At 40.7% G+C, this 26,642-nt stretch overlaps 3 protein-coding genes across 9 annotated transcripts; 1 reads left to right on the top strand and 2 right to left on the bottom strand.

Moving 5' to 3' along the window:
* Window positions 1–216: 216 nt before the first annotated feature.
* On the bottom strand, window positions 217–12,142 carry LOC117764413 (forkhead box protein P1-B-like). 4 transcript variants are annotated; one of them, XM_034590160.1, is made up of 16 exons: window positions 12,031–12,142; window positions 9,262–9,402; window positions 6,114–6,251; window positions 5,932–6,021; window positions 5,246–5,366; window positions 5,032–5,137; window positions 4,814–4,921; window positions 4,202–4,289; window positions 3,779–3,856; window positions 3,478–3,679; window positions 3,174–3,250; window positions 2,959–3,060; window positions 2,686–2,813; window positions 1,941–1,986; window positions 1,670–1,830; window positions 217–1,051 (listed from the first exon to the last, which is right to left on the bottom strand). In XM_034590160.1, exons 2-16 carry the CDS (start codon window positions 9,385–9,387, stop codon window positions 886–888), a joined length of 1,737 nt encoding a protein of 578 aa, XP_034446051.1. In that variant the 5' UTR covers window positions 9,388–9,402; window positions 12,031–12,142; the 3' UTR covers window positions 217–885. The 4 variants fall into 4 exon arrangements, with proteins under 4 accessions (XP_034446051.1, XP_034446049.1, XP_034446050.1 ...); XM_034590158.1 differs by lacking the exon at window positions 12,031–12,142 and adding an exon at window positions 9,677–9,703; XM_034590159.1 differs by lacking the exon at window positions 12,031–12,142 and adding an exon at window positions 9,677–9,703 and having other exon boundaries at window positions 3,484–3,679.
* LOC117764417 (serine/threonine-protein phosphatase 4 regulatory subunit 2-like) lies at window positions 9,405–26,007 on the top strand. Of its 4 annotated transcripts, XM_034590180.1 has the most exons (10): window positions 9,405–9,419; window positions 13,626–13,629; window positions 21,271–21,352; window positions 21,486–21,656; window positions 22,561–22,654; window positions 22,775–22,812; window positions 22,942–23,016; window positions 23,232–23,381; window positions 23,478–23,752; window positions 24,817–26,007. In XM_034590180.1, exons 3-10 carry the CDS (start codon window positions 21,291–21,293, stop codon window positions 25,122–25,124), a joined length of 1,173 nt encoding a protein of 390 aa, XP_034446071.1. In that variant the 5' UTR covers window positions 9,405–9,419; window positions 13,626–13,629; window positions 21,271–21,290; the 3' UTR covers window positions 25,125–26,007. The 4 variants fall into 4 exon arrangements, with proteins under 4 accessions (XP_034446071.1, XP_034446068.1, XP_034446069.1 ...); XM_034590177.1 differs by lacking the exons at window positions 9,405–9,419; window positions 13,626–13,629 and adding an exon at window positions 19,728–19,866; XM_034590178.1 differs by lacking the exons at window positions 9,405–9,419; window positions 13,626–13,629 and adding an exon at window positions 20,266–20,666.
* LOC117764419 (eukaryotic translation initiation factor 4E type 3-like) lies at window positions 14,356–19,769 on the bottom strand. Its single transcript, XM_034590183.1, has 7 exons — window positions 19,162–19,769; window positions 18,066–18,138; window positions 17,386–17,480; window positions 17,243–17,303; window positions 17,085–17,151; window positions 16,787–16,942; window positions 14,356–16,678 (listed from the first exon to the last, which is right to left on the bottom strand). The coding sequence occupies exons 1-7, from the start codon at window positions 19,323–19,325 to the stop codon at window positions 16,632–16,634; spliced, it is 663 nt and encodes a 220-aa protein (XP_034446074.1). The 5' UTR covers window positions 19,326–19,769; the 3' UTR covers window positions 14,356–16,631.
* Window positions 26,008–26,642: the final 635 nt, after the last annotated feature.

Below are 26,642 nucleotides of genomic sequence, written 5' to 3'. Positions count from 1 at the left end.
AAAGCACAGAGGTGAATTTATAGGATGTTAAAATAGACATAGCACAGCGGAAAGTTGGCCACACGGAACATTTGCTTTGTTCCATTACCTTCCATTAAGAAGTCATTACCGTTGACAGAGAGAAGTGGGGCTGCTATCAGGTAAAGAAACAAACATCAACAGACCACAACTTCATTACTGACTACAATCGTAAATGTAGATAAAAAGACACACAAGTTCACATTTATCATGATGAATTTATTATTCATAGAGATGCATCGGTTTACAATGATGGTAAATCTATAGAATCTACTTTTACAAGCTCCGTCAGAGCTAATTTTTAACAATGTTCATGGAAGGGGTTAAGAAAAACCAACAAGCATAGAGGAGTTACGTATTCTTTTGATCAATCGATTATACTTTAAATACAAATATATCAGATCACGTTGGCAGTGAGCATTTTCTTTACTTCCTCTACATTTTAAATATTGTGACTACTAAAATAAAAATCAGGTAGTGTGGCCCCCTGCTCAGCATTAAAGTAGCTACGAGGAGGGGAGATTTCTTTTCATGGTTGAAGTGCTAATTATCGATGTTCCCTTTGCTTTGGCTTCTCTGCTCTTCGTGGTCCTTTTGTGTACAGATATATATAAAATAAGAAAAAAATCATGAAAAGACAATTTGTGTGATATCACTCTACTGTACAGAAAGAATTAAGAACTAGATTGAGAACGAAAATAAGAAAGGCAGATATATATAGATTTATATATCTATATACGGGGGAAAAAAGTCCCAAAGAACAGAGTGGTTTGGTTATGTAGATGAAGCTGTTTTTTGTTTTTTTTGGAATACAAAGTCACACAGGCGGTGAGTGAGAACTTGCAGCGGAGGACTCGGCCCTCGCGGTCAGAGGGAAGGCATGCGATCCAGATGGAGGTTGTGCCTCACGAGGCTGCTGCTGCTGTCTTCTTCCTGGTTCATCTCGGGGCTGTGGCCGTGCTCGTCCGTGCTCTCCGGAGATTCGTAGGGATAATGGTCACATATCTCCTCATCCTCCTGCTCCTCTTTAATGCTGGTTCCATAAAAAAAGAAAACACACACACAATCAGGATTTGTGATCATATATATGCATATTAAACCATAATTTAGTCAAAGGCCCAGTTCAGACCTGGTGTTAACATCCGTCCTGAGAGACCTGATCGCAAGTGGACAGCGTCTGTTCACACCTGACAATTAAATGTGTCCTGCATGTGTCTCCTGTGGCACTTGTGATTGGATCTCACTTCTCCTGCTCTACATGCAGAGAGTCAGGAGAGGTGGAATGAATCTGGTCTAGCTGTGCTTTGAAGGATTTTACCAATTTAAGTATCAGACATTATGAGGTGGTCATGTGGTTGTGGCGTAAATATATGTTTGATACATTGGGAAACTGCAGGAAGTCAGAGGATGTCAGCTGTGACCCAGGAGGCATTAGCGTAACTTCACACTGCAGAAAGTATGTGGCTGCATGCGTCTCTGACCACCTCCGACTGTGGTCAGTGATCAGATCTCAGGAAGGATTGAGGATGCGGTTTTGTTCGTTCGATCCTGAACTTAGCGTTGACCACTTGTGATCTGATCAGTCAGGATGGATGTGAACACCAGGTCTGAACGGGGTCAAATACACTGCAGAGCTGGAGGTGACACTTACAAAGCTTGTGGGGGGGACTGTGTGGCACTGCTGTCACTGTGATATCCTGATCCATTAGCCAGGGCTCCATTCATCTGCTCCTGGAGCACATGAGGCAGGGAGTGCAGTGGGATGCTGCCCATGGAGGCTGAACTGTAGTGAGAGTTGTCTAGACCGCCGCTCTGAAAAGAAACAGCAACACCCTCAGTTTTCATATGTAGCTGGAGCCATTTTTTCACCTTCATTTATATTGATTTATAATCAAACGTGATAAAAAGAGATGTGCTCTTACCTGATGAGCTAAGCTCTGACGGCTCTGAGAGTTCTTCAGCAGAGATCTGTTAGTGCACAAACACAATATAACAAGTTAGGTCTATGTGTTGACACCTGAGATAACAGCCACATCATACTTCAGAGCTGGTACACAGACTGTATACAAAGACATGACAGCTCCACAGAGGGGAAGTCTAATCATCTTGATTCCCCCCTGGTGGCTGGCTGCGGTATAAGTCATAAACCCACCTCCTTCATGTTAGCCAAACTAAAAAGTAAAATAGTTTTTTCTCAAAGGTGGTTTCGGTCATTTAGGCAGTTCTCATCACACTGGCCAATGTTCAAGTCATCTTTCCAGTTTCGCATTGTTTCAACAACAACAATATTATTAAGTGCACCGTTTACTGCCGCCCTCAAATGGCTGTGTACACTGTGACGCAGGGATTCCAGGTCTGTTTGTTTGAAATCCACACGAGGTAAGTGTTTTGAGTCTTGTAACTAAGGCATGAGAAAACAAAATCATCACATGATATTTTCAATGATCGACTGATAGCGGTGCATCAAGGGGGGAGGTCACAGTTGTGTCAAAGTCTAAGTGTGACTTGCAGGTTTGTGCAAACAGCAAACACACAGGAGGTGGCTCTATTTTGTTTTCGCACAAAATCATGTTTCACACATTGCTTCGCCCGAACTATTCCGAGACTCGACTACGAGGTGAAATACTGCCAGGAGAGTGACTTCTATCTGAAAACACGTCCACGTACCCGCTACCAGCCGTCTTCTGGGGCCGCCTTCTGTGGAACTCAATTTCATCTACCGTCCACACGGCTCCCTTCACGTTCTCCAAACGTACAAAGCATTTATGGAGGCTGAGATTGTGTCTGACGGCGTTCTAGAAGATGATGAAGGAAAGGAATTAAATTAGGAGCAGTGCACATCTGAAGTACTAAATTAGCATCAACCTAGTTGCATTGAAACACAACAACACTTTTCCTGTGTCACATTTTCATATCCAAGGACATTTCACAGGTTCGTACCTTCCAAGTAGCTGCGTTGCGCCTGAAATATGCAAAGTTTCTTGTGAACCAGTTGTAGATTTCATTTAACGTCAGCTGGTTCCGGGGTGATTCGTATATTGCCTGAAAGAGATGAAGAGCGTGTAAGATTTACTGGAAACGATAAAACATGTGGATCTGCCACAAATGTGAATTAATTCATTGTGACTGTGCTGAATGAGGAAGGTAAACGTTACCTGTCTTATGAGAGAGGCATATGTGAATGGAGGTCTAACTTCTGTGCTCAAGTAGAACTCCTTGTTATCAATTATATCTGTGGAAAAACATTTACAAGCATTGTTTATACATATGCACAGACAGAATGGACTGGAAACATAGAAGAACCATTTCCAATTATGAAAGAAACTAATATTTAATTAGATTAAAATAATTCTAAAAGAGAAAATGAAATTAACATGTATGTGCATCTCACCAAAATCATGTTTCAGTTCATACCAGCGATTAAAATGTATTTTTGAAAGTTGTTAGTCGTGATCTCACCGTTACCTTGGCTCACTGAGCGGCTGTACCGCCTCCGTACAGGGGTCCCAGTGAACATGCTATTAGGAGTGAGGACTGAAGGGGATTCAGAGAGTGGCGTCAGGGGTGTGGATGGAGCCGTGGCGCTCTGAGACAGGCTCATATGAGGAAGGCCTTTGGGCAATGTTGCCTGGGAGAAGGACACGTTAGACAAGAGATTCACCTGAAAACACAAAGTAGCCGAGTCAGGAAAACGTCACTTTAAGTGCGAGCAAAACAATATTTATCTTAATTGAAGGAAACAGTCGTGACAGGTACTTACAGGCTGCACTGCGGGTTTGGGTTCAGAGGACTTGAGATGAGCCATCATAGCTTGCAGTCGCTCTTTGTCCTTCTTCAACTGTGTGAGATGAGAGGACCGAAATAGAAGTTGAGAGTCAGTGAATTCACGGCTTGTGTTTAATGATGAAATGACATTCAGTGTTGGAATGAGTTTGTTTCTGGCATCCTGAGAAGTGCAATTATCTCAAGACATCACTTCTGCTTCCACGGCTGGTGTGAAAACACATTTAGGAAACATTCACTTTCCCTGGAGTTTTTTAGAAAACTTATTTTTCAGTAGTTAATAGAAAAGGACTGGATACTTCCATTTATAAAAGTGAATTGCTGTTAATTGTCCCACTTGTTTGAGTTAAAAAAAGAAACATCAAAGGATTAGCTTGAAGAAAATAAATCAAATTTATACCTGCAATTCCAGCTGCTGAACCACTTGCATCTGGACACGACACTGTGCTGTACTCTTGTCATCCAGTATATGTTCATTGTTCAAATGTCTGCAGAAAAGGTTTAAAATCATGACATGCTTTAGGGAAACCACTGTGCAGCTGTGGTACCAGTAGATAGGAAGAAACGTATTCACGATTTAAATTTTTTTTTTATAGCTCCAATGTGATAATTAAACCCTATGTGCAAAATACACGAACATACACAGAGGTGACAAATTAAAGGAAAACCAACATAAAGTGTCCCAGTAGGGTGTTAAACCACCAGCAGCTGCCAGGACAACTTGCACAGAGCGCTGTCTGACACATCAGCCCAAAATCTCCCATTGGTTTTCAATAGGGTTTAGATCTGGTGACAACTAAGTTCATAGCATATGATTCAAACCATTTTCATACTCATTGAACCATTCAGCGAACCCTTGTGCCCTATGTCATCTTGAATCTCCCTTTTTAGGGTTTTCCTTTAATTTGTCACTCTGTATGTGCATTTCTTCCTTATATATATATATATATATACTTCATTCGTGTCAATGCACGTCCAGACAGATGTGAATAAGCAATGTTTGACTACTCACTTGAGAAAAGCCTGAAAGTCTCCGAACACCGTCTCACAGCCTGGCCATTTGCACATTCCATTTCCATACAGAGGATGGCTATTTTGTGTGTTTTCATCCATTGTCCCACTGCAACAAATAAAATAGTCGACCATGATGAAGCTGACAGGGCTTCATCAGTTTATACATGAAATAAAGGTAAATTGACAGATACATTTTCTATGTATACGTTAAAGCACCTTTCTCTTCTCTTCAGGAGACTGTGATGACCATTGGAGGTAGATTGATGACCGGAGGACTCTCTGGTGTCTCCACTAGGAGACAGGATGCTACCATTCTCAGAGCCTGAAACGGCACGTTCACATTTGCAGTGTTTACTTTAAGTGAGCTGAAGACAAACAAGACCCTACAACCATTGAACCTGAAAGTAAAAACAGCTTTAGGACAGATTACCTGGAGCTGTGCAGGGGCTGGTGGGAAGGACAGACAGCAGGCCTTGCCTCTGCAGGTTGAGGAGATGTTGCTGCTGCATTTGAAGGAGCTGCTGCTGGATGGCGATCTGCTGAGCTGTGAGCTGTGACAGGAGAAACGACAGAGGGAACTTCCATTTCTGTTTTCCATATCAAACATAGCTTGATGAGATAACAGAACATGTACTGAGCCATTAAACATCACACTGGACATGTGTTGTAGGTTTGAAAATGTGCCTTTGTCAGGGGCCGTCAATCAATGAGCTTACGATGCTATTTAGAGAAGAAAACTAGCTCACTGTTTATTCAGTTTATTATAAAATTCCATTTTCATCTAAATGGACAAAAACTACGTAAGTTCATTGCTGGGACTTGAGTGTGCACTAAAGTACGTGAGGCTGCAGGTGTTGGAGGTGGAACAGAGCAACATGACGCATCTTAGAAGAATAAACTCAAAGCAGGAGAGGAGAGGAAAAGATACTAACCCTAACCCTGATGATAATAATTACAGTATTTGCTGTCTAAAGAATTCCATCCATTAACCTTTAGTGCAACTGAGCTGAGAAGGACTCAGTAGGAATTGATTAGCATTGTTGCATACTAAATATTTATATAATGATCAAATATTCATGAAGTGATCAAAACAATGCTGTAATGAATTAATGTTACCTCTTGGCTAACAATCCCAGCATTCTTCTGTTGCAGCAACTGCATATTTAGCTGCTCTTGCTGGTTCTTGAAGACCTCCTGAATTTGTTGCTGCAGAAATATTGGGTGAAAATGTCCGTTTAGTGGCATTAAAACCAGCGTGAACTAAAATACACACACGACTTTTATGAAAAATACATTACCTGGTGTAACATGAGTGCTTTCTGCTGCTGGAGCAGAGCTTGGAGCTGCTGAGGACTGAGGATCTGTTGCTGTGGGGTCTGCTGAAGCTGCTGTGGCGCCTCTGCTGGTGGGGTCATCACCGACAATGACACGGGAACCTGCATCATCCCCCCCAAAAAAAGCATAGCAGAATAGAAGAGTGAATTAGAATCTTTACCACAGAAGAGGAGGAAAACACTGTGGATGCAACTTCTGTGACACAAACACCCCAGTGACCAAAAATGCAACATATGTAGGCTGTCCTGGATGTGAGCATATGTGTTCCATCCCCGGAAAAACAATCAGTGCATTTACACGTAAATGAGAGACCATCTCTCTTCAATCATGGCGGGGGATTATGAAAAAACAGCCACATTTCAGCTGTTAACGGATTCCATGGTCATATCTGTACATTTAACACAATTTCTAACAGGGATTTATATTATTAAATAAGGACTTGGACCTTAAAAGAGCTCTCTCACTACAGAGTCTGTTCTCACACTGAACTGCAATGTCAGCCCATATGCTCTGATATAGAGGAGAGAAGCTCTTAAGGACCCAGCCTCATAAATATCACAATATGGTAGTAGGTGGGGTACGAAGGTGGTTTACATGGGTGTTTAATACACTGTATTCATATAAAAATGCAAATGAAAAATAGCTAAAAACAGCTAAACAACAACTACAAACATACATTTGCAGTAATTGTCAACACATGATTTTAATTTCCCTAACTTTCCTGATTTGATTTGTGTATACAATTTCATTAAAATAATTAAATAGTTGATATCTGCCATAACTTCTTACATCTTCAAATGCATTTGTACATCTATAAATGACTTACATTATTTTCCCTCTATCAATAAAGTTCAACTAATTGATTAATCAAAAAAATCATTGTAGCTCTACTCCTATCCCTCTTGCCCTACTTCAGAAAATGATTTATACCACTATAAACTCAGAGTTCTGCTTATTTATCTGTTCCACTTCACTGGTCAGTCGAGCAAAAATGAGCCTGACTGCAATTTTTCAGCTAAAAATGAAATAAACATCAACAACAACAACAACTCTGGGTGGCTTAGGGGAATTAGAGCTCCAGCAAAACAACAACCAGTGCCACAAAAACAACAACAACATCCTCCTCTGCTCGGAATGCAGCAATTACCACACCCTCCCCCCCCTCACTGTCAAGCCTCACAGCTCAAGGGATGTTTACTGTAAACATAAACAGAGTAATCAAAATTGCACAGAGATATAAATAATGAATAAAAAAGCATACAGGGCCTGTTTACGAAAACAGAACTTGAGATTCGTATTTTAATTAAGGCCTGATCCACAAACAAACATTTCTTTCTGAGGCTGGGGCTTGTTTTGAAACGGGTAAACAAACTGACAGTGAATTTCACACAGGCTCTGGGCTAACAATAACAGACGACTGCCTCCTGGTTTGTCCTTTCTTGTGAAATTCAATGCTGCAGAGGTGGCCACCAAAGCATTGAAAATAGGTCTCTCCCACAGACAGAGCCAGTTGGCCCCTCTATTTTTCTGTGGACACCATCAACACAACAACAGCCTTTGCCTAATCCCCGTTGCCATGGCAGCCAGCAAGTCCAAACATCTTCTGTTGTTGTTTTTGTTGAAAGTCATACCAGCGAGCAACTGAGTGTAAACACAGATCTGTTCCCGCAAGACTGGTCTTGTGAACTCTGAGATGACTGACAGCAAATAGAAACACTGAAAACTGGCTGAAAAACAAACACAATATGTTCCTTCTTATGAGATTTAATACTTGCTAATGTGGCCTGATGGGTGTGGCCTGAGTCAAAAGAGAGGGACAATTTGCAAAAGCAGTTATACTTGTTATCTTTAATAAGATAAGATATTAAGATATTAAATCTAGCAACAACATAGATATTTTACAGAAGCAAAATGTTTAAACCTGATCATGATAGACCGACTTGGACAAACATGACAATCTACATTCACAAGTCTGCCTTAAAATGATATATATATGGCTTCTCAGCAATAGTGTGCTGCCTTGCATTCTAACAGAGCCCCTCTAACCCACATGACAAGGGTGTAAACAAATTTAAGAATAAAATGCAGATCGCTCTGCCCAGCAGGAGTTAGTGCTCTGCCTCCCCCTCCAAACCTCAGTGCAACCTCCCCCCACTCCTGTGGTCCCCTCCAGCATAAATAGGAAACACTGAGCTTCAGAGAAATCGAGACAGACGAACTGAGAGGTTCAGCGATACCTTGACACGCAGAAAAACAACTAAGGGGGCTTAAATTCTCAAACATCAGTAAGCTGTCTGCCCTTGGTTCAGTATCACCTTCTAAATCTTATGTTTGAAGAGACTGAAAATATATGGTGTTTGGAGACAAGACCGGCTGAGTATAAAATCAAATGTAGCATATCTAATTGTGATTCACACTAAAGGGAAGTCAGAGCAGATGTGTTAGAAGCAACACTTACGTAGCATTGTGAACAAATATTTACACATGCCCCTATAAAGCAGTATGGTGCTGTAATAAAGAAAGTGCACAGTGGTAAAAGTGGCTTTTCTGAACAGAATAATTTCAAGGCTGCCACAAAAAATGTATAATCTGCGAATGAGCCAATCAATCCGATTAATCATTTAGCCAATACCAAACCACAGTGACATTGTATAATTGCTTATTTTATCCAACAAAAACAAATGAAAACCCGAAAAACATTCACTTAACCAGCAAATCCTCACAACTGAGAAGCTGTTAGTGTCGAATGGCTTAATGTGTGTCCCAGGAAAAAAGACAAAAGTGCCCATTTTAATTTTCGAGCCCACGACTGAGTCTTCCTAAGATTGTTTTGGACCAACAGTTCAACTGCAAATAGGAAATCAGCAAATTTGCACAATTGAAATGCTGCAAACAGGAAATGTTTGGCATCTTGTTTGGAGAATGACCCAAAAAATGTATAAACCATCAAAAGTGTTGCAGATTAATTTCATGTTGAATTACACATTATACGCGATGATATGTTTTTGTGGAATATGCAAAGACTCAACATTAAATTCATTTCTTATTTTGTGAATAAAAATGTTTGAAACCAAGGCTGGTGAGTGAGAAAGCTGCAACTAGGAGACTGACCCTTGGTGCCTCTGGAGGAGGAGACAGGCTGCTGCTCAGTCGACTCTCATTCTCAGTACGACTCTCGTTCTCTGTCTGACTTGCTGGAATGGTGTGGCTTGTTGGTTCTGACCCAGACTCATGCATCTGGACTTCACTGACCTGAGAAAAAAGGAAACGCGTGTAAATGAAAAACAGCTGGATAGAGCAGAACAATATGAGGAAATCCAGGAAGAACACAAACACAATACAGCGTGACTTTCTGACAAAACTATCACTTAACAAGTAATTACAAGCACCATACCCCGAGGACAGAATTCTAAAGTCGCCGTAATGATCTAATAATGCAGTTATTCACTATGTGAGAGTAACTGTGCTGTATGGAACAGACCGTAGCACTAAAAGTTAAGAACTGCGCGGTTATCACCCTACCCACCAAGACAAACATTCTCCTCTACAAGTGGGAGAGGAACAAGCACAGGTCTATTTGTTGAATAACTGAGTGCTGCCATGACTACTGTAAACACAGGGGCCCTGGGTCTGTGTTTATGTGCAAACATATCTTCCTTCTGGAACAATTTACCATTAACCAGGTGGTGCAATAAACGGCCGTGGCAGGTAGTACAATGCACAAGTAGACTATTATGTATACAGGTTGAGAGCGTTTGAGACTGAAAGCTAAGCAGCATAAATAAAAGGTAAACAAAGTGGGAAAACAAATAATGTGCACAGATGGAAACCAACACACAAAGCCTGAGTTAAACTGACCACATAGACTCAGTGACAACATCTTTACTTTTGAGAGTTACCCTACTGTCAGATTTACAAACTGAAATCAATCTGTTAAATCGATCAGTCACTGAGGCACCACTGAGAGTCAACGTCAACATTTAGGCTGCATCTGACAGACGATAAGACTGAGCATTACTGTATACACTCAGATAAAGTCACAACCAACGCTCCACTAACAGTTAGTAACAAACCAAATACAGATGATATAACGTTCAGTAATCTGTGAAAACAACATGGTAGCCATTAACTCCTCCAGCTGCAGCGATGTGACATTCAAAGACAAGTTATGACTTATACGGTTAAAACTGAGTTCCGGTTCTTCTGAAACTACAACCTATCTAATCCAAACAGGCGGTTGTTGGTGAGCTTTTCCACTGTTTACTTTTGCTTTCAGGATGAGGATTAGATGCGAAGACAAAGGGCAGTGTTTCCTGTGGGCATTTTTGAAGATGCCGGCGGTGATTTGGTTTGTAAGAGCCCGGCTGAACACTGGGCTCATCCCGCCTCGGTTCCACTGCGAGCGAAATCAGATATTATCTACTGTGGGATTATGATAATTGGACAGTCGTGTTGCAGTGCACCTGTCGAAGGAATGGGCTGAATAATACGCTCATGATGAATGAAATGTTTTTTTGTACTGTTTTTAAAGTATTCTCACCACGAGCAACTCTCTAGCAGCGGGGGCCACCACTTTTCAAAGAATGGAGAGGAAATGAGGGAAGCACTGCGAAGGGACCTTTTCCGAAAGAGCAAACAAACACCACCTCCCCCATTAAACGCAGACTTTTTTTTTTTCCAAACACGTGATTTTACACATGCACCACTAGTAAAAACAAATCTAAACTCAAGGAAATACATCCGGAAGAGAAGTGAAATCATTCACCGTAAAAAAAAAAAAATCTAGTAACCACAATAAACTATTCACTTAGTTACACACACACACAAAAGCCGAAAAGAGGAAAGAAGGAAAATATATGAATATTAACATTTTCTAACATTTCATTGATCGACCAAACAAAACTATTTAAACGCAAACACAAAATCTCACATCTTGAATGAAAAGGGGCAGAAGGAAGAATAATCTTATATAATCTGCCCAGTCTTTCACAAGACATTAATTAACAAAGCAAATGATTCAATAAATACAAAATAAAGACATATTGTAATATAGTATAACTAGTGTATTATATGATATAGAACAGTATATTTAATACTCTAGAAGCTCAATACTCTTTTAGCTTTGATTTCACATTTTTAAATCACGTAACTTTCCCCCTGTCTCGATCTGGTTCCCTTCACACCGAGTTTGTCTTGAATTACAAACCAATTACTCGACCCAGGTTTCAGGCTGTCTTCATCAAAATAAAATAATAAAAAAGCTCCTCATCTCGCGTACATTTCATATTGTTGAGAGTTGAATCACGTGTTAAACTCGGATCATGTCTGAGGATGTGGGTTTTGTGTTGTCGTGAGGCAGCTTAGCCTCGACTACCCTGAAGCCCATGAGCAAACCAGCACGCACCTCACCGGGGAAACACCGCGAACGTGAACGTATCCAGACTCCGCGTTATAACGTGGAGGGCATCGCTAGCTTCGCTCGCTACAGAAACGTCGAGTTAGCCCCGAACGCGAAAAAAAATTGAATGGACTCGACATCCGTTTAAACCCCCCACTGCAGCCTTTAGCTTGACGTGTTAGCGGCGTGTTGTAGGAGTTTAACACGTTAACACCACGCACACATGACACAGCTTCCACCTCGTCGCGCTCTTTCAATGAAACCGACGCAAAAGCAGTTTTTGTTTTTCCGACGAAGCGATGCGATGCGGGAGCGTCTACGTCAACAGCACAACAAAAGCTAGCAGCCCCCCCGACGCCTAGCTTGGGTACGGGGGGGGAACCCGATAATAGACACGTTAAATAAAACCACCATGAACGCGGCGGTGTGGTTACTGGTCGTCCGGTGGGAGCGGGCCCGGTGTCGGACCGGAGTTTACTCACCGGAGTTGGGGAGTGGACGGACAGTGTCGGACTCGTGTCGGTGTCTGAAGGAGCGGAACCGCGCAGCTGCTGCTTCCCTGTAGCCGAGCTAGCCACAAGTTGCTAGCAGAGGGCGTGGCCTGGGTAAAAGTAAACAGAGGTGACGTCATGGCGACACGCGGGACTGTTTGAGATCGTCGAGACGTTTTGGGGCGTCTTTTGGATTTTTAGGTAAAAAGACGGTGGTGTTGTATAGGAGCAGTTTATTATACGATTAGTTATGATTCATCCATCCATCATCTACACAGCTTCTCCTTCACCTCAAGATATTAAGATAACTTTACTTAATTCAACACCATATGTTATATATATATATATTTAAATACATAAAAACATAAAATCCTGAATGTTATATTCATATTCCCTAATGCTACATATGTTTCAGCTCAGGAAATTCTATTAAAACATTATAGGGATAGTTCACCCAAAAATGAAAATTCAGTCATTCTCTACTCACCACTACAATGCAATACAATTGAAGTAACCACCGACCACTTCTTTAGAAATAAAACAACAACAGAAATGAAACATAAAAAGCCTCCATACTGCTCCTGTGGTGTCATCCAAGTGTCCGTAAGTCCCGACATTTGAAACAAGATGATTTACACCCTGTTTTTAGCCTAAATGTTTCGCTGTTGTCCTCCTACTTACTGCTGCAGTAACTGTAGCTATCGCGAATTGTTCTCGTGAGACAGGATCAGCGAGATCAGCAGTAACTAGGAGGAGGATATCAGAGGACATTTAGGCTAAAAACACGGTGTAAATGACGTAGTTTTGAGTCAAATTTGAATGTTTTATTGGATTTGGCTGCAATGCTGTTTACCCCTGAACGTCTAGAAGTGTTTTGTTGACTGTTTTGTTTTTAGGTGAACAATCCCTTTAAGTCTCATATCCATGAGGATTGTTAAACATTTAGCAACCCATTTGTATGTTAATGTAATGTAAATCTAATGTATGTTTGGCAAAAGAAATGATGGGCACCTAATAACAATAATTATATGTTTACATTGACATTGCCCATGAAGTTGAATCTTGCAGTGCACAGCCACAGTGCGGCTTCACAGTCCAGTGTCAAGTTGTGCAATAGAGGTGCAATGTCTCCCTGTATCACTGACTGTACAGACCCTACAAGTACAGTTTGTACACTCTACATCTAAACATGGGCGTCGCTTCTCTTGGGCATTCGACCCAATTATGTGCACATTGTCTGACAGTCATGTGTGAAAACTGCTCTTAAACTTTTCACCATTGATGTTGCTTGTTCGTGGTATTTTTTGTTACTTGTCTACCAACTGCAGAGTAGACAATCTGCTTCCTGTTTACAAGGGCCCTTTGTGCGTAACTGGTCACAGGATAAACGTTTTCAAGGGCACATTTAATCTCAAAATGTTTTTGTACCATTTTGCTGATGTTTCTGGGCTGAAATATTTAAATTTAACTTCACCGTACAACGTCAGATACAGATAAAGTTTTAAAGTGAAAGTATTCGATTGACTTATTATTATATTGTTTTATTAAGCTTTATCACATCATTCGATTATTTTTTACTGAAGCAGCTGAGTAAGCAGCAAGTGAAGCCACAGTAAAATACATTATAAAAAGTTGTGTAAACAGGGACATCACCAGCCTGCAGAAGAGGAGTTATCATGTATATCTTGGGGTGCATATGGTCTTCTCTTAAGTGGGGAACAAAATAGGCTTGTTTAGTGTATAAATACTTTTTTTTTTAATACAATAACAAGCAACTAGGGCCAAAATATTGAAATCTACATTTTTGGTAAAATGATGGAAGCTGCAAACCCGGTCGCTGAAAAACAAACAAGATAAGAGAGAAAAAACTACGTATCTTCTTACCTACATATGATCAATAATTATAGTTAAATGTAGGCAAATGAAATCCTTGTATTGATCCAATACTTTTTACTGAAAGGCTGTATTCTTATTTTTAGTGTTAATTCTTGTAGGCAGCCACACGAGGGAGGTATTTTCTTGCTGGTTGTCATGAAGCATTGGCTTCCTGCTGACTTGATTCTATATGAAATCAAGGTTTTTCAAAGGCTCAGTATGGACAATGTTATTATCATGGTCATGCAATGCCTTGATAATTACAAGATCTTTTGTTTGAAAGCAGAGATACTGAACGAACTCGTCTGACCTGGCCATAGTTTCTAGAGAAACATGGGTCTCACAGTCCAAAACAAACATGTTTTGGACTGTGAGACTGAGACCCCCCCCCCCCCCCAGTATTGATATATTCCTTATGCAACTATTCAAAACAGCAACATGTAGAACTTTCAGTGACTTTATTTTTCAAACACATGTAAAAGTTAACAGAGACATGATAAAAGTTCAACATGCCGAACACAGGTGACATTAACATTCTGAACTGCTGGTAAACACAAGGCACCGTCTAAGATCAACAATCAGTTACAAGGTCTGTATATGTGCAGGGGAACAGTGTTGTTAATTCTCTTGTGTGTACTTATGTACTGCATGTGTTTAAAAAATCATTACATGAAAAAGGGAAAATACAGAGATGACAAAAGTAAGCTTGGCAAAGTCAGTGCTGTGAGAACTAACTTGGTGAAATGACTAGAATTGAGACACCAGCATTTTAAATAATTAAATATTTGATTTGATTGATGAATCAAAGCAGCAATTCAATGCAAACTCCATATCTCTGTAGAGATTAACCCTAAAAATGTCTCTGTATTTCTTTTTTATTTTACAACCACTAAAGAAATTCTGCTCTGTTCTTTGCAGCCTACAATACACATTCTCACTCTGTCACTCATACAGTAACACCTAAACACACAGGAAAGGCGCCTTTGGTGAGTTGTACAATGCTTCAACTTCCTTAATTTCATTAACACAAATACAACCTATTACATGTAAGAACACAGAAAAGAAACTTAAAAGCTATGGATTTGAGACACCGTGAAATAGTTTGGGAGCAGCAGCAGCAGAAACCATCTGATTACATGTTTCACACAGATCTGACCCTGCTTCACTGATTGCATGACTTCAACAAATTGTACAAACTCATTAAAATACCCACAAAAGAGCAACATCTTTATTTCTGTGCCCCTGTGACAGATCTCTCTGAGTCGTGTGATTATTTGTTGTTATCTGCTTTCCAAAGGGTAGGTTTTAACACAGGTCATATGAATACAAACAAAAAGTCCACATTTCTTAATTAGTACTAAAAGCAAACAAATCATAACTCATGACAAAAAAAAAAAACAGTTTTACACTTCATCAGAAAAAGTTGACACAAAGCCAAAGCGTATTTGGTCTCAGGTGTCACAGCTCCATATAATCTCGGAGGGACTCTCTGATGTCATATACATTTACAGTAAGAAACAAAGTGCTTTATTCGGGACAACCACAACACAGCAAATTTGCCACATATTCTACAGAATAGAAATGATTGCATATATTTCTCAGCATCTACTCTTGATAGTTTGTGTACTGAGGTCATTTGAAACTTGACAAGAACATATTCTACTAATAACTCATTACCTAAAGAAGAAAATAATACAAAAAAGAATGTGAAATTTTCTGTTCATATATTAGCAATACAGCAAACTAAATATTTATGTTCTCTCGTTAGGGCGACAGTATTTTGGCTGTGACATACAAAACAGAGAAGAGAGCCGACTACAAAAGCTTTGTAATGTATTGTTAAGGTAAAGCTTTGCTTTGTGGAACTCTGCTTATAGATCCCCAAAAAATTATATATATTGGAGACCTGGCTTTGTCTGTGCTCAGGAAACTGCACAAAACATGCTTTAATACTAAGACTCAGAAACATATTCAGCCGGAGAGGCTCTGTCCCCCACTGTTTCAGACCTACGTATGCGTGAGTCATGTCAGCCACAGTTTTAGACCTACACATGTGCAAGTTCCAGACCCACGAAGAGAAGGAAACTGAGTATTCGTATTAACATCATCTAGGCTGAAAATGTATTTCACCGCCCTATGACACACTGGTCGCATAAGAGTGAACAGCTTAAAGCAGCACTCGAAATCTCCACTCAGATTTCCATGGCTGTCCAAACGAAGGTCAAACAAATGCTCTTAAAGTTTATGTTTCCTTTAAAAAACACACAATAAGTATAAAGTAAAAAAGGTCTAAAACGGTGGCTGGGGGCGGGGACAGGGGCTCTCCAGCTGTGTAGGTCGATGATATTGTTTAATACATCTAAAAAATCTGACCGTGCATGATCTGCTGTTTTCGTGAAGGTTTTTTGCAAAACCCTGCGGTATAAAAACATACAAAAACTACCATTGATAAAATGAAGCTAAAATAGTTTTTGCCTCTAGCTAAAATAAAGGTTATTTGGGATATCGTTATGAATGACAGTAGTGCTCAGAAGATGGGAAACTGCATCGACTGAGCTTCATAATTCATGGGCTCCATTTGAGGTAATTAAGATGATACATTAAGCAACTATGAACTCAACAGCGTCAAAAATTTGCCAACGCATCACAGTTGAAAAACACGCTCATAAGCAAGGAAAAATACTGTGTGTCTGGAGGGTTCGGACTTACAAAATGTGCTAATGTCTTGATCGACCTCCTTCAAAAGCGTGGTGTTGCTCATGTGCTGAAATATAAGGAAACAAGAACAATGATGTTACATTTGATAGTGTTGTTATCAATCCATTAAAAAGAACGTGAGACATAATGGTTAACTTTCAAAGAAAATACTCACGTTTGTAAAACACTGCTTTGAAAGGTATTTGTGGAAGAAGCTCGTAGATCCTTCCTAAGACGTTTGAATCAGTAGCACAAGAAGCGTTTCCATTCCAGACCTGAACGATGTCTTCTCTGTCTCTCATACTGACGCTGACGCCAACTACTTCATCATCTGCAAGTACAGCAATAGAGTGTGAGCTTAATGTATCTCAGAACTACAGTATTGTTCAGATATAATACTGAATATTTGCCATTTTAATAAGAAAAAACAGCAATATTGTATTTGCTGGAACTTGAGCGGTGAAGAAACTTACCCGAGGAACAATAATCACTGAACTGTTCTCCAATGGTAGCCAGCAGCAACTCCTTCCATACAGAAGACTGAAAATATGAGGACAAATTTTGTTAGAGTCATTACAGCATCAAGAACTGATCCACAAATAGTAAATAATAAATATTATACATCACTTACAGTGCTCTCTTTGGGTACTTTCATTTTCCAAACACCCCCTTTAGCGTTGCTTTCTTCTTCCCTGTGTGCAAACCGGCAGGTAAGATCAGGTATTTTATGCCTGAACATGAACAACTATTCATTAATCTTTAAGCCAAACTCACCAGAGTGGTTTCCTTTCACCTCTCATCAGATGATAGCTACATCTCAGTGGTAAGCTGGAGACACCGGGTATGTTGTTGTAAACTCTCCAGAAGTTCTACTCCAGAGCCAAGGTGAACAGGGAAGCAGAGCATTATATTGAGTCATTTACTGGCACTGGGAGTGCACGTTCATATATCAAGCCACAAGGTATTTTCCTCATTGCTCTTAACCACAAGAAGGTGCCCTGACCTAACACGTTTAATGGCTTGTGATTCATTTATCGTGTTGGCAGAACATTGGACACCAAGACAACTGAGGTAAAACAAGCTTAAAAAGAATCAGGCTGAATATATTGTAAAATGTGAAGGACTTGTATGCACACTATATAGGGGGGCTATCAGTGTGAGTGCGTCCACTAAATTCTCCACACTGGGATTGTTTTCAAGTCATCGGTGAAACACAAAGCATTCAGTGTCCCCTGATAAGAGTGTTTTATTTAAGGCTCCTGACACCATGTTGGTTTGGCCTCGGTGCATTTGAGAGGTAAACAAACAACAACTCAGCCGTGTGAAGATAAACATCTCAGCACACAATCTTGATTTGTCCATAAATAAAGACATTTGCCACTGAAACGTAGTAGCAACTCCTGCGTGTGACACCATGTACCAGCTCTGTGTCCGTGTTTTGAAAAGCATCTCACCTGGACCGTCTCCACGGTGTAGATTTTCTTCAAGTTTGATTCACACTCCGCAGCGGTTGTACCTGGTTGAGACCTGACAACAAAGAGAAACAGGCTCTAAATCCATTTTTGCACTATTCCAGGTTTGCACTACTCTCATCCCACCATGTGTATGACTGCATACTATGTGTATACTAATGTTGAGCCTTGTACTATGTTTTGAGTACTTATTATGCGTACTTATATGTTCTGTCTACTTATATGTTTACACCAGGGGATCAGAGAGAAACAGCACTTCAATCCTGTCTATGTCCCGTACATGTGGCAGAATTGACAATCAAGTTGACAGACACAGAGATTTAATCAGATTCTAATGATTATTTGAATCATTTCTTATTTACAAGCTTGTGAAGATCTCACAAACTCTGACCAGACATGTTTCAGGTCAGAGGCCCATGAGCAGGCAGGTGTTTTTGGGGGGTGGGGTGGGGGGGATCAGATGACAAATAAGCCAGTAAACAGTAAACAACACTGACCCCATTTGAACAGCAGCTTCTGGTTGATGACACTCGTGCTAACTGTCACATCTGTTCAATTCTGCTGTGTCAATCCCAATGCTAAATTGGGAGCTGTGTTTGTAATAATGGCGGGTTTGAAAATAATGATTCAGATGAGAACAGGCACATGAGCAGTGAATCAACAAGTGCAGCCTGTGCTGCTTTAATACAAGTCAAGGCTGAAGAACTGAAAATGACCTTGTGTGAAATCAAGTTGAGTTATTATGTGGGAGCCAGTTGGTCATAATTACGTGCTTGTGTGTATTTTAAGATCCTCCTAAGTGAAGGACTGGGGTATGTAGGTCATGGGAAAAACAAGCAGGCTGAAAAGCTGAAATCAAATCCAATAACAAGCACTTCTATTATTTTATCCACGTGTTATTACGACAGACAATAGCCCGAGTCTCTGTTAAAACACCCATTAAACACTATTTATCCGGGTAACAGCTGCTTCTTTAACCTCAGGCCCGGATCCTCTGCTGTCTTTGTTCTCATTAGAAAAAAAAGGTACGGTCCACTTGCCTGGAAGATGGAGGAAGAGAGAGCGGTGTTGTTGTTACCTGTCGAGCCAGAAGGTCCAGGGCGAGTGTAGCGGCAGGTTGTCGATGTCGCTGTCGCTCGAAATCCTGCCGAGATCCATGTCGCTGATGTGGATGTTGTGCTCCAGGAGACCCGGGCCGGACGCGGCGCTCAGCGGCGGCAACGCAGCTACGGGAACTGCCATTGTTTTTGCGTCGCCCCTCTTGGAAGTAAAAACCCACGAACCACTCGGTAGAGATAAACAAAACAAAAACGAAGCGGAACCTCTCAGTGGAGATGCGTCCCACCGCTTTTCCAATACGTGGGCTGGTTAGGTAAAGTGAACCCAGATCAGCTGCTGACTCATTGGTCGCTTCACCCGGTTTGCGCCGTCACAACAACGGGGGGAGAAAGTGCTGCCGCCCGCTGACAGCCCCGCGACCCTCCGACCTGCACGCTCACTTCAACCGAGCTGCTTGTTATGAACCGTGACAACATCCAACACCTCCATTCGGGCCACTTCCGTCCTGGTTGCGAGTTTTTGCTGTTGCTGTTGTTGTTGTTGCTTTCGGATTTAAACGCATCTTCCGCAAGTGTGCATACGTAACGGCGCGCGTGCGCAGTAGCCGCTAGCCCTGCTCGTTAGCTAGCTAGCTACCCGCTGCTACTGCTAGCTAGCTAGTACTTCCTGCCAGGGGGACTGGACACAGAAATGGACGTCGACGCGTTGCTGGAAGCGTTTCAAGGTGATGTTAACACGTATCCACGCGAGCGGGTCGTGGTTAGCGAACGTGTTCTGCGTTTGTTTTGGCGTTAAAACATCTGGAAGGTCTTTTGCTAACTACGTAGCTTAGCTTAGCAGCACCGAGTGTCGGGTTAGAAGAGGCACACTGGTGTCATTCTGCCTGGCCGAATGTTTAGCTGGCACAGAGATAACATCTTCTAAAAGATGTAACTCGGTCATATTTTATATTTTAAATACAAACTAATGCATTCTCGTTCTTACACGGACGCGGTTATGTAAACAGGTTGCTGGGTAACGACACCACAAACATGCTAACTTGCTAACTTTCAGTGTAACTTTCCATGTTGTTGACTGACATTTGGTGTTTGACAGGTCGTCTGCATGTCCCCCCCCACTAGGGGCTTTAAAAGATTTGAACTTATATTAAATTAAATTTTAAAAGTCTGAATTGACTTATGTTGTAGCCATGTTAATTAGAAGTGTTGTTATTAAAAAACATTGACTTCAGTTCCCTCAGAAAGTCTAATAAGGTGTTGAATTGAATTTGAGTTTCCTGCATGATAGAAGTTAAAACTTTTGCCAGTGAAGCTCATTGGCTCCTAATGACCAATGGTGGCCATTGTTATGGTTACTGTTGCTGTGGTAGTTTGGTGTGTTTTCAAAGTCGTTCCATGACTCTAGTCTTTTAACTGAGCTCTGAGAACTTTAAAAAAAAACAAGAGATGTGACCAGTCACTTCTTACGGAGGCTCAGGTCCTGAAACCCCCTGAACCCTGAGGCCTCAGGGTCCGAGTCCCAAAGGCCTGTTCACTAATCCATACATGGATCCAGGTCGCGTTAATTGATTAAGTATATCAATTGGAATTGTTATGTTCAGCTGGAAAGCTCTGACAAAAAATGCAATGTAAGGGTCAATACATTTTTGACCCCGTTGCCATTATCAGTTACGTGGTATATTCCCCTATTCTATTAAGGACATTTCTTCAGAGTCACTGTCAATAGCTGACTATCAGGAGATGTTTTACTGTGTATCTATAAACTGAAAGCAGGATTGTTTTTGAGTGGGTTGTCCTGCAGGAGGCTTTTTGACAGCCTGATTTTTCATTTTGCAGTATCAGACCTGAAGTGTCAGTACTTCTATCTATCTATCTACATAGTTGGTAAATTCCTACATCAGTTATTTTGCCACTTATCTGTGTCTTAGTGCTTTCACTGTTGAGCACATTTAACTTTATATGGCTGATAATTGGCACCTAATGACTTAATAATTGCTAATGCACTTACTGTACCAAAAGTAGTTTTACACTATACAGGGTTGAACATGTGTGTTCAAGGTTCATGTCAGATTAGTGTGCTATGTGTACCAAATTTTCCAGTTTTTTCACGTGGGTATTTGTATTTGCAGATTTTGAGAAGAAAGCAAAAATGGAGACCTGTCCTGTACTAGAGCAGTTCCTGTGTCATGTCGCCAAGACAGGACAGCCACTGTAAGTGACAACTCACTGACTGAGTCTGACTGAAATCTCCTTGCTGAACTTGTTTCTTGTCAAAGATGTGTTCCAAGACTTTTTATTCTTTTGTGTCGCTGACATGCAGACTTGCATTTCCAATACCTTCTAGGATCCTATGGCCCCAGTTAAAACAGTACTTCATGTTTAAGTTGGAAAAAGTCATGGATGACTTCCACGCTTCAATGCCAGAACAGAGAGTCTCACATAATCCCAATGTCGAGCACGTGCCCTTTGAAGAGATGAAGACGAGGATCTTAAAAATAGTGGATGGTTACAATGGGTGAGTAAAGCTTAGAATAAGCCACTTTTCAAATTACTAACAAATCACAAGTTCATGTACAAAATTACATGATAAGAAAGCTCAAGTACATGAATGCAACGCCTGTCCCTTTCATTATTAGTGTTGTTATCAGCTGAATTGAAATGTGGCCACAAAGAGATATTTAGTGAATTAAATGAATTAATATTAATATATTACGAAATCAAAATCACATCTGAACTTTTCTGTGGTTTATTTAATTCATTATTGTCTAGGATAGTGTTTTTTTCTTCTACATCTACTTAAAATGTCATTTTAAAAAGCAGTAAAATCTTAGCTTCAGTGTCGATACTCTCTCTCAGCATTAGTTCTAGTAGTTTTCTGTAGTCTGTTCTTGGTGTGTTCCAGTCAAACCAAATGGCCTCAGATGTTTGACACACTTGTAAAATATGTCTATGGGCTTGTCCATATATTTCAGACATTGTGGACAAGGCCAGCTTACATGATATGACAACCAACTGAATAGTATGGGTAACTATGAACTGATATGTAAATGTACTTACACAGAGGATGCCACTTGACTAGGCGTTCCTTCATTGTGGCCGAGGACACATTAGTGAAGGTGAAAATCGATGTGGCCCAGACCTCCTCTGAATGTTGTCCGAGGAACTGGATCTCAATGCCACCTCAAGTATCCTGGGTGTATTCACACCTTTTCTTAGAGCTGTCCACTTGTGATCCGACCACACAAGACACATCTCAATGCCAGATATGACCAAGTGGTATACGTCAGTCCAGACAGTTTTTTTTCCCTCTCTTTGCTCTAATGCTTCCAGCTTTGGCATTTCTCCCAACAGTGTTGTACCTGGCTGTGAGATGGCTGTGTGTCTCTAATCCCAAATATATTCCTTGCTAAATATTCTAGAGTCCCATTCACCATCCAGCGTCTGTGTGAACTGCTGATGGACCCCAATAGGAACTACACAGGAACAGACAAGTTTCTCAGGGGTTTGGAAAAGGTGAGTATTACACCACACTACCTTGTGTATAAGTCCACAGACATTAATACAATGCGTATTCACTCAAGATAAGCTATACTTATGATTACTGATTTATAAATTGCTGTTCATGTGTTACAGAATGTACGGGTGGTCAGCTGTGTGTATCCCACGTCCGAGTAAGTACACTGATGATCACAGTATTCCTGCTACTGATGCACATTTGCAGCTCCCTTGAAACTTGCTTATGTAATCACACAAAGTTAAACTTAACAGCCTGTTGTTTTTGTGCCTTTGTACTTTTGTAGGAAAAATGGGGCGTCCAGTGTAAACAGAATGAACGGAGTAATGTTTCCTGGGAACTCGACTCTATATTCAGACAGGTAGGAGCAACATACTGGTCAGGGATTGACTTCCACAAATTTAAACTTGCCACATACATATTATTGAAAAGTTGTTTTAATTTAGAGCAGATAACCAACAGACAACCAGACTATATTGACGACAGATCAGTCTTCCCTGTTAATTTGACTCTTAGTAGTGTTGCTGATCGGGTGCTATGACTTTTAAACGAAATGGTCTTTGTCTTTTCTTGCAGTCGAAATGTAAATGGACCAGCCACGCCAAAACCACTCAACAGACCAAGGTTGTCATTGTCAACTTCGCTCTCCACCAATGGGCTTCCTGACTGTCCAGTGGGCAAAGAGCCAGAGCCAACCACAGAGGAGGTGGAGGATCACCACATGAGGTAATTGAAACTAACGATAACAAACGTGGCACTTTTTTACGTCACATTAGTTTGACTGTGATGAACCGATTTCTTACATTTCTGTCATTGCTGCAGTGATCCCTCACTATCAGAAGCTGAAATAACACCGAACAGCGGGACAAAAAACAAACATCCTGAGGAGGAGGAGGAGGAGGATTCTGATGATGACAAGCAAGAGGTCAAGAGGCTCAAGTTTGATGAAAAGGAAGAGGAGGAAACACAAAATGAAAAGAAAGAGTCATCGTGTCTTCAAGAGTCAGAGAACTTGTCAGAGATGCCAGAATCTTCAGAAGTCTCTAGAGGTCAAGACAACCAAAGTGGAACGTCTTGTGACACAACTTGTGATCAGGGTAAGTTTGAACTCATGCACACTTTGGTTTATCTACAGTTATTGTACATGTTAATTAATACAACTTAACAGCAGCAAAACTGTGGATATGTGCTGTGTGTTAATGGATAGACAACTATTTTGTAATTTAGTGTTTGTAAAAGTGTTAAGACAGCATAATAACACTGTTGTACAGTTTTATAGCAGTGTTACATTTATGTAATAAAACAAGTCAGACTGAGGCTTATGGGTTTTGGCTTGGATGAAACAAACTAGTGTTTATTCTTATTTTTGAAAAGCCCTGTGGCGAAGTCTTCTGCAGGTTATGTTTTTTATCACTTTCCAAGAACTGTTGAACTTTGCTCTTTAAAGAACTTGAGTGTCTTTGCGGTCTTGTCCCTGGGAATTGCATAAATGTGGATAAAGGGGCTTACTCTGGACTCTGTGCTTAAGAGCCTTCATGATGTACAAACATAATTGATGACGGTCACTACGTGCTATTATAGGTTTTACCAAAGCCTTTGGCTCTTAGGTTATGACAGAGGCAACATATCAAAAGATTTAACTACAAATTGGGGCTAGAGCAGACACAGAGATATCCCATCAGATACAGAGCATCTGTTCACTGAAATTGTCCCAATTTATATGCACATCAGATTGTAAACACAGTGTTTGTACAATGGTGGTGTCCTTTTCAGTAGAGTTAAGGGTTCACTGCATCTTTAGTGTCATCACATGTGTGGATCCTGATCACAACGTGAACGAAAGTGGTGCAGTGGTGAAATCCAACTCTTATGTATAAATTAAAACTTGCTTTTGTCAACGGTAAATCCAGATTTACACCAACTTTGATGTTTAAGTTTATCTTTAACTCTTTAATTGCTTCAGAAATCTTTTACAGTAATATTGTCCTACCACATCAAAATATGCAGCTTTATCAGAATAAAATGTTACCCTCATTACCTAACACTGACGTTTCAACTCACACATTCGGCTTCAAATTAAAAAAATTCATAAAATGATTATATAAAACCCACAGATCATTTTCAGAATATAACAGCATATTTTTCCCACTTTGTTCCTCAGAGCCCAGCAGCACAAGGACAGAAACCACTGAAAGGGAAGTAAGCTCATCCGAGACAGGAGATGTTCATACTGAGGAGGATGAAAGCGCCGTGGACGAACCTGAGCCGCCCGCTCCATCGGAGGAGAGCACAAGCTGTGAACAGGACAATGAGGAGAGTAGCAGCGGCGTCTGTGATGGAGAGGACCCGGCCAGCGACAAGGAGGTCCCTTCTTCTTCTAGTAGTTCACCTGACTTGTCAACAGAGGGCGATGCTGACAATTCATACAGCACAGACACTGCAGTAGAGCCCGGGGAACAACACGACTAGCCTGAAACCCAGTCTGCCAACTGACTTTTGTTGTTTTACACTGTATGATACCACACCAATGGTATATCTGTAGCACTGTGGACCATTATACTTCAGGAGCGATGTGACCTGGAGATTCCTCCCTGAAGGATCTTTTGTCCTCTTCAGTTTCACCTGCTCAAACATCGCCAGGTCATTAAACTAGAAGGAAATGATGTAAAGAATATGGAGACTGCTTTTTAACTGTTGATTACAAGTTTTTCTAATCTTTTTTTCCTGATTTCTTTTTTTTTTATATCTGAGCATTTTAATTTAATCTTGATAACTAATGTATTCCCCTAATTTCATAATTCATCTGGCATGTATTTCCAGGAGGAGGCGTCTGACAGTTTGAGTTGTATTCAAGCATCGTTGTTTGTCTCTGATCAATGTGTCTCTCTCCAAGTGAACATGGAAACCTGCCATCACGAATGCAAAGCAAAACTTCACAGATGTCTGTTCGCTTTGAAGCACATACCATAAAATGTTACTTAATCAAAGTATGTTACATTAGTTTGGATTAACCCCTTTGAAAACATCACAGTTTATCTTTGCTACTGAATGAGGCCAACGTTAACACACCATATTGCCAGTAGTCACCAGTTTGGTTAGATAAATTCAAGGTTTGGCAGCCATCTCTGCATCAAACACACGAACCCACGGTACGTTTACACTTTCTGTCATAACTTCGCTGTACAGCTGTCCCTTTTGATAGCAAGGATTTCTACAGTACACATCTGTAAATCAATTTTGTAGACTTGTAATACTTGTGTCCACTGCTTTTGTAAAAAACTGATAATGGCTGGAAGTTGAATGCTTGAGCTTGTATCATGGTATTCATGGAAAGCAATAAATGCTAAAAAAAATTGAAGTAAAGTTTGCTCAATTAATATTAAAGCTGCAGTAGGTGGGACTGCTAGAAAAAGTCTCATCCTCAGGACGTTCAATACTAAGGTTTTTGGGGAAGGAGGCTCCCAGTCCTGAGTGCTTCCCACCAGACAAACAGGAGAAGATACACGGGCTTTATACGATCACATGACAGAGGAACCCTGCACGTTTTATTGCGTTTATTATCAGACTTCTTTTGGAATCTTGTTTCAATAATTCAGTTTTCCTTTGGTGTAATGTTGAGCTTTACAGTGTGTTTCAGCTCATTTAGCGGTCGGCTCTGACTGTTTCTGTTCACTCTGGCTGCTTGATTAGTTTTGTTTTCAGCCACATGCAGCTGGCAGCTGTTTTCAGCAGGAAAATCTCTACTTTCTCAACATTTACGCTAACTACTGACTTTACACCATAATGCAGACAATCCTGCATTTGACAAACACCCCACATTATTAGCGATGTGGTGAATAAAGTGGGCATGTTAGCAGGTTTGTTTTAGTAGAGGAAGTAACAGTGATGGCTGCATCTTGTGTAAGTGAATCATTTTAATCGTGCGAGGATAACGTGGCCTTGACACTTCTAAGCTAAGATTATCACTGTCCCTGTTGTCAGCAGATA

This window comes from Hippoglossus hippoglossus, chromosome 7 (genome assembly GCF_009819705.1).
Source record: "Hippoglossus hippoglossus isolate fHipHip1 chromosome 7, fHipHip1.pri, whole genome shotgun sequence".
In the NCBI taxonomy this organism is placed as follows: domain Eukaryota; kingdom Metazoa; phylum Chordata; class Actinopteri; order Pleuronectiformes; family Pleuronectidae; genus Hippoglossus; species Hippoglossus hippoglossus.
This window is presented reverse-complemented; position numbering and strand designations above follow the sequence as displayed.